Here is a 13,947-nt window from a genome sequence, read left to right on the forward strand (position 1 = left end):
GGACACCTGGGGCGGAGGTGGAAGTATGTGAACTCACCCAAGCAGATGATAGGCTGAGCTACACAGGCATGCCAGGGGTTTAGCGCATAACTGCTCCTTCGCCCTCTACGTAAATATCCTACCATCACAGCCGTTTCTACCTTCACACTTTTCCAACACCCCATCCTGGAGGCCGAGGGCCCTCTGGGGTCATCTGGTACAGCCCAACTGAACATTTGGGGACGCTGAGGACAGGAGCAGTGACTTGTCTAGGGTTACCTAGCCAGGGCCAGAACCCAGGATCCCTGCCCCCTGCTCAGGGTACAGCAGGTCCAAGGGTGGCCTGTGCTCAGAAGTGGGGAGAGTGTACTGGGGGAGTACAGGCGGGAGGGAAGTAAGGTCAGGCATAGGCCTGAACCCCAATCCAAGGGCCGGCCTGCCAAGTCATTCCCTAGCCACTGGGAATGTGCGGGATGAAGGGAAGCAGGGGCCATGGTAGACGAGTCCCTGCCCTGGGTCTGGGGCAGGCTGGGTGCCTTGGCTGCAGAGAGGATAGAATGTTCTCCAGCACCTTCCTACTCAGAGTCTGGTCTCGGAGCTGTTTAGAAACGCAGGGCCCCAGCCTGGATCTACTGAACCAAAATCTGCATTTTAACAGGACACTCAGTCCAAAGTCTTAGGTAGGGTAAGCTTGGGGTGGGGGAAGGATGCAGGGAGGAGCTGGGGGCCTCCACCTTCTACTGGGCAGGGGAAAAAAGGTGATGGAAGGAAAGGCATCAGACATCATCTCATCTGACCACTTCCTACTGCAAACAGGACCCCAAAGAGTGCTTGAGGAATGTCTAAGGAGTGCTCAGAGAAAGGGCTGTCTAGCCCCTGCCTTTGGGTCAGGACCAACGAGCTGGTCGCACTCACTACATGGAGCTCTCCTGCTTTGGAGGTGGGGTACGCAGAGTAAGTCCACATTGGTGACACATCCCCCACTGAAACAACTGGAAAATTCTTCCTTGTTTCCTAATCCAAGTCCATCTGCTATTACAGGTCTCTCACAATTAGCTAAAGTCAGGGTGCAGGAAATGTAGACTGTCTTATTCAACCGTCACCCTATTATCCACACAGAAGGAGAAGGCCTGAAGGGCTCCCACAAGCCCCGGGGCAGCTTGGCCAGAGCTAGGCTTTTCCCACACTCCCCAGTCTGTCCTCCCTGCCTCGGCCGAACTACTGCCCATAGCCCGTGCTGCAACCAACTAGGAAATGCAAAGTCCACTGAGGAGTGGCAGGTGTTCCTGTGGGCAGCACAGTGAGGGGGCTGCCTGGAGGGGGAGGCTGGGAGGGTGCTGCCCCTCTGTGTCCTTCAGGCCTGGGCCCACTCGGCTGCCTCCTGGCCAGACCATCCCGACCTGGCTGACCACAGAGCCCAGCCCTGGGAGCTGGCCTGCCCAGGATGCTGAACCCCAGGTCCAGTGGAAGCCCCCTGTGGATCTAAGAAATATCCAGTCATTGCTCCCCTGCCTAGAAAGCCGCTCCTTGCCTTGCCCACCTGATGACCCCCAACAATGAGATAAGGCAGCTCGTCCTTCAAAACCCAAACAGGCGAGCCTTTGGAGAGAGGTCACCTTTCCTTCTCTGGGATTATCAGCTCTAAGGCCCATGCAAGCGTGGAACCCTCTAGGGCCATCTCACCAGCCCCCACCCCTCTTGGAGAGAAACTGTCAGTAGATGAAGTTGGGAGAGGCCAGCAGAACAGAGAAATAAGAGAGGACTGGAGTCCCCCTTCCAGGTTCCCACAGCCCCTCACCTGGTACCGACTGCTGATTACAAGTCCGCTCTCCCATCACACTGGGAGCTGCCCAAGGGCCTGGGTCTGATCCATGGCTTGGTTCCCAGTGGCCTCTCGGAGCCTGGCCCAGAGTCAACACTCAGCAAGGTTTGCTGAGCAAAAGGACGAGCAGGTCTCTGCTCCGGCTGATCCTCAGGCCCCCCTCCCCAACCCCTGGCTCTCTCTCTGTAGGGCTGGGTGACAGGTAGGCGGCCCGCATGGCCCATGCAGCTTCAGGGCCTCCAGTGCACTTCCATAGGCACTCTGGTTCCTCACCAGTCCTGTGAGTTTGGCATCATCACTGCCATTTTGATGGTGATAAAGGCTCAGGGAAGTGACACAGCCAAGGTCACTTGGCCAGAGGGTGGCAAAGTTGGACTCAATTCAGGCCTAACTTCTAGGCCTGCGTTCTGTCCCTGTGCTGCAGGTCTCCCCACGTTCCTTCTCTCTTCTCCCCAAAAGAAAGTGGGGGAAGGCTGGGAGGCGACAGGAGAAAATGCATGACCTATTTTCCTCTAGAGGAGCAGGCATCTTGTGCAGTAAGTTAAATGGCAGCAGGCCTTGGGGTTCCAGTCCCATTTGTACCACCAACTCCTGTGTCACCTTGGCCAAGTCACTTCACCTCTCTGGGCTTTGGTTTCCCCATATATAAAACGGTGGTGGGGAGGATGAATTTTATGATCTCTCTGACTGCTTGGATTCTGGTGTCCACCCTCCTGAGGATACCACCTAGAGGCTCACCACCCTGCAATAGCCCTGGTACAGCTGCTCGGCAGATGGGAAGTGGGGCTTCAGCTGGGCACCCCCAGGTCATTGCCAGACCTCACCACTCAGCTGTCAGCATCTCCTCTGCCCCAGTTTTGGCTGGGAGAGGTCCTGCAGAAGCTGGTAAGAGATGCCAGTGCTACAATCAGATGTCGCCACTGCCACTACCTTCATACCCAGCCTGACTGTCCTCAAGTCCTGGGTGTGACCAGCAGGGAGCCACAGCCTGGCCAAGTCTCAGCTCCAATCTGCTCTCTCGTCACCCCTCCCCCAGCCTCCGCCAGCACACTGCACTCTCTCCGCACCCTCTCAGCGCCGGTCCCACTGCAGCCAGTGTCTATTTCCTTGGTCATCCTCCTTGGCCAGCGTCTCCTGGGTTCCAGGGCTGGTACCTGATTCATCCATGTGCCCAGAGCTCAGCCAGGCTGGCGAGAGAAGGAGCTCATAGGGGTTTATTGCATGAATCAACAAATGCCGAAGTCCCAGAGGCAGCTGAAGGCCTGGATGCCCAGGTCACACTGAGCTGCCTGACAGGAAGGCCCCCAGCCCTATCACTGAGGACCCCAGAGATGGGGTGGGGGAGTGAGCCTCTCTCGCCCTCTCTGAGCATGAGTTTCCCTCACCCCACGATAAGAACAGAATCCACTTCCTACAGATGTCTTATTTTCATGAAGGAAGACGAGACAGGCCACAGAGTAACTTGACTCATTCTATGAAGAGAAACTGGCAGTAACCAATCCAAATAGCTGCTCCAGGGCACCACTGATTTCACCATTTATTTTATACGGCTCCTTTGCTCCTGGACTTGGGGAGGGCAGAGGGAGTGGAGCTGCCAGAGAGGCCCAGAGCAGCTCTCTTACCCCCAGAGAGGAACCCCCTGCCCCCATGTCTATACAGAGCTTCCCTGCCCCACAGCACTCTCCGGGAAGGTAGACAGGCAGGGATGGGCAGCCCCATTTTACAGAGATGGAAACTGAGGCAAGGTGAGGCCAAAAGATGTTAAGCCACTTGCTTGAGGTCAGGGTATAGGGGAGCCAGGACTCTCGGCAGGCATTTGAGTTCTGAGTCCCTCATCATTTCCATGATGCCAGGCTCTTGAGGGCTGGTCCCCACTACACAAGCCAGTCTACACCCCGACTTCAGGAACACACCCCTGGAGAAGGGAGGGCTGCCTCTCTGTCCCAACCATGTCCCAAGTTTCATGGCAGGTGGGGATGGGTGTGTATCGCCTCTTTGCCCAACATCTGATGGTAAAGTGACCAGGCCGCATCCAGGACTGATGCAACCAGGGCTTCCTCTCGCACAGGCTTGAGGGGGCAGCGTCTGAGCCCCAGTCCCCATAATCTGAGAAAGGGCCCTGGGCCAGCCCTGGCCCTGCATAACTCTGTGACCTGGGGCAAGTCACTTAGCCCCTCTCAGCTTTAGTTTCTCATCTGTAAAGTGAAGGTAAGAACCCCTACCTGTCAGGGGGGTTGGGAAGGTAAAAAAAATAAATAAAAATAAAAAATGCATGTAGGTCCATTTGGCAACTCTTAGGTGACTGACACCTGTTAGGTGATTAGCTCTCGTCATGGCTTTTACCACTGACCAGAGTGGGAGGGGAATTGATGAGCAAACACAAAGTTTTTCAAGATGTGTGTGCTCATGAGGTTGTGTGTTACGAGGAGAGGGAGCAGAGTGGGGGCATTGGCCCGGGAGGCTCCAAGGAGGTGGCGAGGCCTCAGCAGGGCCTGGAAGACAAGATCTGGGAGGCAAAGAGGAGGAAAGTGGGCACTCGGGGTTGGGGGCAACTGCCGGAATAGAGACTCAGACGGAGTTACAAAGAGGCAGGCCCAAACCCAGAATGTTCAGTGACCCAGGAACGGGGGTTCACATTTACCCAAAACAGATGCTGAGAATAGGAAAGATGGAAAGGGCTCAAGCAGCCCAAAGTAGGCTCCTGGAGGAGGTGGGTGGGGACAGGGATAAGCATGGAGCACTTCTGAGGTGCCCAGCACTGTGCCAGCCACCGGGGAGAGAGCAGTGAACCCAGCAGGTCAACTCTCACCTGTTAGGGGGCTTAAATTCTACTGAGGGAGAGACAAAGCACCGACACATAAATGTAGGATGTAACATCAGGCAGTGATGAGAGCTATGAAGAAAAATAAGCTAGAGGGATAGGCAAGAGGATCCTCCCCTGTGGAGGGGAGGCATGGAGCAAGGCTGACTCCCCTCCACGGGGACACTGGAGCACACATGACATTCTTGGGTCAGGCCTCTGGGTGGCCCACACTGCCTCCTCTACCCTCCTTAGCTACTGGCATCCTGGGAAGGGGCTCACCAGCCTGGAGAAGGTGCAGAGGACAGGCCGACGGGCATCAGGAGAACCTGACCTCCAACTCGCAGGAAGTGCAGCCTTGGTGAGTCACTTCCTGTGCAAGCCTCAGTTTCCTCGTCTGTACAATGGGACTAATACCTACCTTGCCAGATTCTTGGGAGAATTAAATGAGATGATGTATAGGCAAGAGTATCATAAAAAGTAAAGACCCGGGTGAATGGGGGGTAATTACCAAGTAAGCCTGGGTTTCCTCTCCTGTCTAGTGGGTTTCACAACCCCTGCCTTGCCTTGGGGCAGAGGCACTGGCCTCAGTAGACTTAGGATTCAAACCCTGGCTCTGACTATTATTTAGTGTGAGACCCTGAAAGTCACTTCCCCTGTCGAAGACTCGGCATCCTCCTTTGTTATGATCCAGAATTGTTGGGAGGAATCCAAACAACTTATGGCAAAGGGGCAAACAGCGTCTGGCACCTCTGGTAGAGAGCTAGAAAGGTGCCAGAGAGGTCACAGGGATGTGGACGGCCGCCACAGGTTCCCAAGTGGGGGAGTCGCCTTGCTCACATCTGCAGCCCCAAGGATGCCACACCTGGGCCCAGCCCGACCTAAGCTCTGCCCTGGTCCAGCAGCTACCAAGTGGACAGTAAGAAGTCGCCCCAAGCTACTCCAGAGGGCTGGGCCCAGGTGGATAGGGGAGCCAGAGGCAGAGAGATGGACATTCTGACTCCTGGCAGACCCTTTGAGGTCCAGGAAGCTAGTCCAAGTGCCAAAGAAATGCCACATCTTCAAGGCCAGAGGCAAGCTCTCTTCCGGGTCCCCTCCCCACCAAGCACCTTTCAGCAGGAGTCCTCACGTGTGATGATGGGGGACAGTCATGGCTCTGCAGGGTCATGCCTGTTGATCTCAGAGGCCCAGCCTTGGGTTGGGCTCCAACTAGCCCTGCACACGAAGCTGTGCCCGTTCTCTGCCCTACCACATGCTCAGCCAGACCACTCTTCCCTCGAGGAAGTCTCCCTACACTCTTGGCCCTGCCTGCCATCCCTTCAAACACAGTCCTGTCACCTCCAGGCCCAATCTGCTCAGTCACTGAGCTCACACTTACTGGGTACCTACCAGGCCCTGAAAGCTGGTCCGTCAGAGATGGGCCTCATCCTTCCTGGCCGATTCTTCCTCGGGGAAGCCCTCCTCCCCCACCCCATGTGCCCCACCTCACCCTGCACTCAGCCTTTCTCATTCTGGGAGCGAGTGTGCATTTGCTCATCTGGGTCCCTGTGCCCAGCATGGGGTCAGGCACAGAGCAGATGCTTGGTCAATGTTTGCCAACAGGATGCTCGAGGGACCTGCGATGAATAAACAGGGCCTGGACAAGAACAGAGATGATGGACCTGTGCCACGGCAGAGGGTCAAACGGGAACTTTCTGGGGAATCAGGAGGGAAAGGTCTCCTCTAGCTGGAGGGATCACGATTAAAGGCAGGGGCAATGGTGGAAGGTTCCAGAAGGAGGGAGAGAAGGGTGGAGGCCAAACATTAACATTCATTCAGCGAGTACTTTCTGAGTATCCTTCACAGGCCAGGCTAGGCGCTGCTCTAGGGTGGGAGCTGCCACCCTGCCCTGCCTCTGCTTCTTGGGCTCTTGTAGGAGGAAGAGCTCCGCCCCGGGGCTGCCCACCTCAGCTATGGCTGGGGAGACAGGGCTGTGAACAACGAGGCACAGAGGGTAAGCCAGGGCCGGGGAATCCACGGGAGGTACCCAACTGGCCTGGAGGATGCTGTCATGGATGGGTCAGGTGAGATGTAAAGGATGAGTAAGTTTGCCAGGCTGACAGGAGGGGGGTGCAGGGTCAGGACCCCAGGTACTGGAGTCCCACAAATGGCACTGGAAAAGGCCTGGAAGGGAGAGAGCGCACAACTTTGAGGAATTAACTGCAAATAGTTCAACCAGGTTGAAGCATAGCAACCGTGTGAATGGGTGAAGCTAGTCGAGAACATGCAGGGGGAGTGAGCCATGGAGGACTGGAAATGCCAGGCTGAGGAGTCCTGGGCTCCATCCTGAAAGCAGGGAAAATTGCTGCCCACCCCTTCCATTCCCTCCACCAGCTTCAGATGGTGGCTAAGGGCCCCGAGGCAACTAGCCAGCCATTCACCTGGTCCCAATCCACTGGTGATTTCTTTTCTCGAAAGACTAATAATCTCCCCTTTAAGGGTTAGGTGTTCTTTAAGTAGGTAACCTTAAAGCAAATTAGGTGTCCTTAAAACAGGGCCCACTGGGACATCTGACCCAAAGGTGTCCCTGGAGGACCCTGGAGGTGACTGCTGAGGACCCCAATGGCCTGCTTTCTCTACTACCCCACCTTCTGACACATCAAAAAAATAGCTACTGAAGTGGGAGGGGTTGCCATGGCAACACCACCAGCTTGTGGGTATGTCACCACCAAGGAGTCCTCAAAATAGGCCCTTATCACAATACATGGGCAAGTGTGGGGAGCTAGGTTCTTCTGGGGCACTTACCTGGGCCCCAAGCAGGACATGAGCCCATTTTCACAAGGACAAGTTGGGGACAAGAATGAGTAGGAGGTTGACCCCCAGGATCCCACAGCCGTCAGGGGCATGATCAGAATCACACTTCTGCAGCAGAGCTGGAATGAACCCAAGGGGGCTGCCTTATGCAGCCCTCCTTACTGTACAGACGAGGAGGCTGAGGCCCCGAGAGGGCAGGGTCTTGCCCAAGGTCACACGGGAAGCAGATGCAGGGTGAGCCTCCTGGCCACTAAATCTGCTCTAATAGTGAAATGAATTCACATTTCCTGCTTCTGTCGATTTGCCCAAAGGGTTTGTGTGTTCAGCTTCCTTGGGTCTGCACCATAACCTGGGCAGATATTCTTATCATGCATTTGCCCGTTCTATAGATGAGGATACTGAGACTCGTAGCCCTAAACCCCCAAAACTGCCAGCAGCAACTCCACACCCAGGAGGCTCCAGAAGTGGTGGAGGCCAAGAAGCTCTGTGCACCAGGGGCCTCTCCCAGCAGCTCTCAAATCTCCACCCCCAGCCCCTGCAAAGGGCATAGGCGAGCCACCCCAGGCCTGGATACAGCAACCTCTATCTCCCGTGTCTCTCAGCACACCAGGACCTCAGCTCAGGTTGGTAGCCCAGAGACCCTGCAGTCAGACTTTCCCTCCCACACAAATCTCATGTCTCTATTTATTCTGGTCCCTGTACCTGAAGGTTCTTGCCTGTCTTGGTAACACCTGTTCATCTTTCAATATTCAGCTTGACTGTCGCCTCTTCCGGCAAGCCTCCCCTGACCCCAAGATGATTTAGCTGCCTAACCCTCACCTCCAGGCCTCCACCCGTGCTTCCTTCCCCTTTCACTATGTGGACCACTGTGCACTGTCATCCCCCTAGTCTCACTTCCTCAAAGGCAGGGACCATGGATTGACCTGTGTGCAGCACAGAGTCTGACACACAGAGGTGCTCCATGAATAAACTGAAGGGCCCACACGCGAGTCCCCACTGTGAGAAGCCTTCCTGGATGTCCCAGAGCTGAGTCTGCCACTCTCCATAGTGTTGGAGGCTGTTGCACGTGTCACACAAAATGAATGACAAGGACTAACAGGCGAGTCACAAGTTAGTTTACAAAGCGCTTTCCATTCGTGTTAACCTAAACCCTCACATCCTTGAGAGTTTGAGATTTTCTGATCCTATTTTCCATTTAGGGGGAGTGAGATACCCAGAGCAGAAGTGAAGCCAGGGCTGGAATCCTGGCTCTCTGGCTTCTAAGCCCTGGAGTAATGGGGGAAACTGTGGTGAGCCCCCTGCCCTCAGCACTCAGCCCTGGAACCGGCTCCTCGTGAGACTGTGGTGTCTCCAGAGCAGGGAACAGCTGCAGGCCCAGCACCCAGCACGGGTGGGCACAGAGGAGGCCTGAGGAAGAATTGAGAAATCACACTGAAGCAAAAAGCAGGGCTTCCTGCCAAGAGGAAGGAGCAGTGCTCAGGAGGGCTGAGGTCCCATTAATGATTCATTCATTCAACAAATATTTACTGAGCACCTACTATACACCAGGCACTGTGCTAAATGCTGGGACAAACACTGAGAAAGACAGACAGGGTCCCTGTTCCCAAAGGGCTGACATTCTTCTGGGGGAGACAATCACCTAAACAGATAAGTACACATGAGAATTTAGGTAATGAGAGGGGCTATAAAAAATAAAACAAGATGGGGCGGCTCTCCAGATGGTGTGGTCAGAGAAGGCCTCTGAGAGGAGACTGAATGGTTGGAAGCCAGCCATGCAGTGACCTGGGCAGAGGGCAGCACATGCAAAGGCCCTGAGGTAGGACTGAACTGGTGGGAATGCTGGGGGAACTGGAAGACCCCTGGCAGTTCTAGAGCACGACATGGTAGGAGACGAGGTTGTGAGGCCGGGAGGACTGCTCACAGGGGGCTCCACGGCCACAAGGAGGAGTTTGGAAGGTTTGGAGTACGATGAGGGGCAATTGGCTGTTCCCCTGGCCTCAAAACTCTGGGGCTCGTGGTGCATGTACTCATCAAGGCAAGCTGGGGGAGCTTCCTGAAAAAGCTTGGGAAGGGGTGATCTGCCACTCCCATCATGGTCTGGGAGCAACCTACACTCATTCAAGAAACGACCACCTACAGTGGCGAGAGCCCTGCACGCAGCCCTTCACGGCTTCACCACACTTCTCTCTTGGTTTAAGGTGGCCAACGACTGGGAGATGGATCTGGGTTCTAACCCTGGCTTTGATAACCCTGGTCCAGTCCCTTCTCTCTGGGCCCCTCAGTGTCCCATCTGTCATGTGAGGGCCGTGCCAGATGCAGCGTTCCCAGAGAGCTTTGATTTTATGACTCAAGTACTTGTTGCTGAAATCAGGGGTGGGAGGATGGGGGTGTGGCAGGATTTCCACACTGGCTAGTGAATCACCTAGGCTGCTAATAAAATATTACTCTTGGCTCTCCTTTCCCAGCCCAGAAGAGCCCTCAGTAGCGCAGATAGCCCCAAAGTGGCGTTTGTGCATTTGGGGAAGTGGTGTATGCAAGGAAAGAAAGCTATAAAGAATTGGGAGAGGGAGGGACATGAGAATGATGTTCTCATCCTATGATTTAGGACTGGGTTAGGTGACTGTCAATCCTGAGTTCCAGAGTTAGCCTCCAACAATCCAGCCTCTTAGTTCCACCTCCTACCAAGTTCCTGCTTGCACACTCCCAGTGATGGGAGAGCTCCATCCCCACCCACACCAAACCTGTTGCAATCCTCAATAGCTATCAGAAAGGATTCCTCCATTACATCAAATCTGCCCCCCATGATGCCACCCCTGTTCCTGGCCTTGCTTTTCGGAGCCTCACAGAGCAAATCAGCTCAGGATTTTACTGGGCTGCCACCATTTCGTGCTGGGTCCTGTGGTGAACCCTGGGGATAGAGGCAGGCACCAGAGGGCTTTGACCTGAAGAGCCTCACATCCAGGGGCAAAGGCAGGGATGCGAATATGACTAACTCTGCATTCTCCACCCCTGGCACAGGTAAATCCTTCAGATATTAGAAGATACCAACAGAGACGCCTGTCTCCCCGACACTTCCAGCACACACCCACCTACCCATGCACCCACAGCTGGCCTTTGCTTTTGGTCAAGAAACCAGACACCAAGGTATCTATTTCAATCTCACCCATCACAGGTATTCCCTTCACAGAAGCCATGGGTCTCCTTGAATACCACCACCAACAGGGTGTTCACCACCTCCCAACAATGGGACCTCACTGGCAGAGGCAAACCAGGCCACTGGGGAGTGTCTTCAAAGACCAAGGATGTAGAAAGCAGGTCTAATGGAGATGCCAGATAACACAAGATTTCCTTCAACTCTCTCCCTTCCCCACCCAAGTCTTTCACCAAAGCGGAGCCCAGACACCTAAAGTAATTGGTTTGCATTTCATACCAGCCCTTGCTACATCCCATGATGGAACGGTTTGCAGCCAGTTTTTTTCTTTTTTTAATGTTTTCAAGACCTGATAACAACATGGAGAAATGCTCCTGACAGGATAGTAAGTGACTTGGTCAAAATCATTCACTGGAAGTCCTCCTGAACTACAAATCCTAGGTCAAAAATGAGGAGGTCAGGGTCGCCTGCTCCTGGAAGATAGAGCTCACAGCCTGTGGACAGCAGAGGTGAGGGAAGGGGATCTCCAGGAAGGACCACCACAGAGAGCATCCCTATCCCATTCTCTGGAGACAAAAGCATTTTCAAAAGCATGAACATGGCTAGGTCCCTTCCTTCCCCTGTTATGGGCATTAAATGGCACAGTGAACAGACAAGCTCTTTAAAGTTAGAGAAGGGGCTGTCAGAGGCTGTAGGGCTGGGTGTCTGGGGCAGCTCAGGCTGCTTGTGCCGAAGATGGTGACAGCAGCTCGGTACCTCTCCAAGGGCAACGAGCAGCACCCAGACCAAGAGGGGCAGATAATCACACCAACAGTCACACGGGGAACAACGCCAATGCCCCAGACACGGTTAACCTGTGATACAGCTCCAGGGTGCTTACCTGGCAGCCACTAGAATATTATAAGTGATTTGGAGTACCAGAAGGAAATACTCATGATTTAACATTAAGAGGGAGAAAACAGGATTCAGAACTATATCTACATCACGCTTTGAACTTTATCTAAATAATGTGTACAAATAAAACTATAAAGAAATATACTAAAATGCTCTTAGGAAGCTATTTTTGGATAGTCAATTAACCAGCAGTTTTAAATTTTCTTCCTGTTTTTCTATATTTTTCAAAATTCCAATAATTCATATGTTTTATTTTTATAATGAAGATGGGTCGAGTAGGCTACTATTAGTTACTGAAGAAAAATCCTAAGTAGGAGAGGTTCAGCAAGCAGAATAAAGACTTAGGTGGAGGGAGGGAGGATTCAAGCAAGACCAGGACAGCTGTGAGAATGTCCCAGGCTCTCCTGGATTTGTATTTAATCCCCTGGCCAAGGCACCTGTTAAGGTGGGTTGGGTGGGTCATGCCTCCTCCCATCTCAGTTTCTCCAAGTACAGGTGAGAGGTGGGGGACATGGAAGGGATGCTCTTCCTTGAGGGGGCAAAGCTCTGGAGTTTGATCTCCACTCTGCCCCTGATTCACGGAGGGCCTCAGTTGCACACCGGTGGAACAGGGGCCCGGGCCACACTGGAGGGCACCCAGGGTCCTCTGCCCCACCTTCTAAGTGTGCCAGGCTCACAGTTGCTGCTGAGTGGGCTCCCAAGCCTGGGCTGAAGAATGGGTGTGAGGAAGGAGACAGTGCGAGCACACCTGTCCCAGCCAGGCATGTTCCTTGTCTGGTGGCTGCTTCAGGGTATTGCAAAACCCTTGCCGCTCTGCCCCATCCAGTGCCTCACAGCTTAATCCACCAGGTGAGGAGAGAGGGTGGGAACTGCCAGGGGCCAGGAGCAATGCTGGGGCTTGGAGAGGAGTTCTCAGCTATCACTCCATCTCACAGGCTAGAGAAAGAGAAGTGATGTAACAGAGGTCCCCAAAATCGATGAGTGCCAGAGTGGAGAATGCGCCCACATGACTACCATGCCAGGTTGCCTGGATCAGACCCGGTAACCATTATTCTAACCTCATCTCAGACCCAGGTGAGTTGGGGGGAAGAATGGTAGTGATGGTGGGGGAGAGGGCGGCAAACCATCCCAAAAAGAAAAGAAAGGGGTTGGGACCTCGGCCCCCATAGCGGCCTGTCCTCCAGCAACGTGCCGCCACCTTACCAACACACTCCTGCCTGCCTTAGAGCCTTTCATCACATCCTTTCCTGAAAACCTTCTGGCAGCTGCACTGCCCCAGGAGAAAGCCCGCAAGGCCCTGCAGACCCTGGGCTGTAACAGCTCATGTCCCAGACCCTTAGCCCAGCTCCGAGAGCTCTCACGGGACAGCACGGTTTCTCAGTCAAAGCTCTCCCTCCAGTCAGCTGGGCCCGATGCTCACCTCGCAGGACCCCGGAGTAGGCGGCTATGAGGGTCTTCATGGCGAAGCCGGTGCAGTCGGGGCTCCGCGTGAAGCCGCCTGACCCCGCGCCCCTGGCCCGTGCCCCGGCCGCCTGGGCCAGGGCTTCGCGCCGAGCACGGGAGCGCGGGGGTGGCTACGGCCCGGGGAGCGGGGGGTGGGCGGCCAGACGGGCCCGAGCAGCGGCCGAAATTGGAGCCTTGGCCACGGCCACGGCCACGGCCACTGCGCCCGCGGCTCGGCGCGCGGCACTTTGTAACCTCATAAGGGGGCGGGGCCGACGCGGCAGGGGCGGGGTCGGCTGTTCCAACCTCTGCCGCACCAGCTGCGTTGGGATGGGGGAGCGCCGGGCTCGGCTTGGCGCAGGAGAGCTGCTCGGAGGCCCCTGCTCGGCGCGGGTGGGCGGCCCGCGAAGCCGAGTCCTCCTTGCAAGGGGCTGCCTGGTTATTCCTGCCGCTCCCTCCGCCCGCCCCTCGCCGCACCCCCGCGGCGGTTGGTGCAGCCCGCCAGCAGGAACTTGGGCCGGGAGCCCCGGCATGGGCAGGACAGGCGGGGCCGGGCGTGGGTTTGTGTTTTCCTCTGGGCAAGGCCTCGCCTTGGCCACAGATGCTGAGGTCCCGCCTCTGATTGGTGGTTGTATCGGGCTTAGTTAGGTAGGGGTGGGCTCCTGAAGCCCTCACGCTGCCTCTACTTTTCCATCTGTTTCTGTAGAAACTTCGCCGAGAATCTATACACTGCTGAGTGCTGGGGACCCAAACCAGTCAGTCTCGGCCCTGCCCTGGGGGTGCTCACGTTAGTGAGAGGCAGCCATACGGATGCTGGCAGCAATGCTAGGGCAAGAGAGAAACCTCTGGCTATAGACCAAGAGGAGAGAGGTCCTTTCATTGGGCTGCGGGCCGGGGGCTGGGTGAACTTCCCAGAGAGATTAGTGCACAGCAGAGCTGGAATCAGGCAAACCCGGAGCCCAGTTCTGGCCCTCCCTTTCTTGAACCTCAGTTTCCATATCTGTACAATGGGAACAATAACACTTATTTTGTGATGTGCTTTGAGAACTAAATGAGGTAAAGTGA

At 55.1% G+C, this 13,947-nt stretch overlaps 1 protein-coding gene across 1 annotated transcript in view; it reads right to left on the bottom strand.

Annotated features, from left to right (window-relative positions):
• Positions 1–13,415, bottom strand: part of UVRAG (UV radiation resistance associated) — a 363,917-nt gene extending 350,502 nt beyond the window's left edge. Inside the window, 1 exon segment of the mRNA XM_060018254.1 lies at positions 12,860–13,415. Coding sequence (XP_059874237.1) covers positions 12,860–13,415 — 556 coding nt within the window.
• Positions 13,416–13,947: the final 532 nt, after the last annotated feature.

This window comes from Delphinus delphis, chromosome 8 (genome assembly GCF_949987515.2).
Source record: "Delphinus delphis chromosome 8, mDelDel1.2, whole genome shotgun sequence".
Classification (NCBI taxonomy): Eukaryota; Metazoa; Chordata; class Mammalia; order Artiodactyla; family Delphinidae; genus Delphinus; species Delphinus delphis.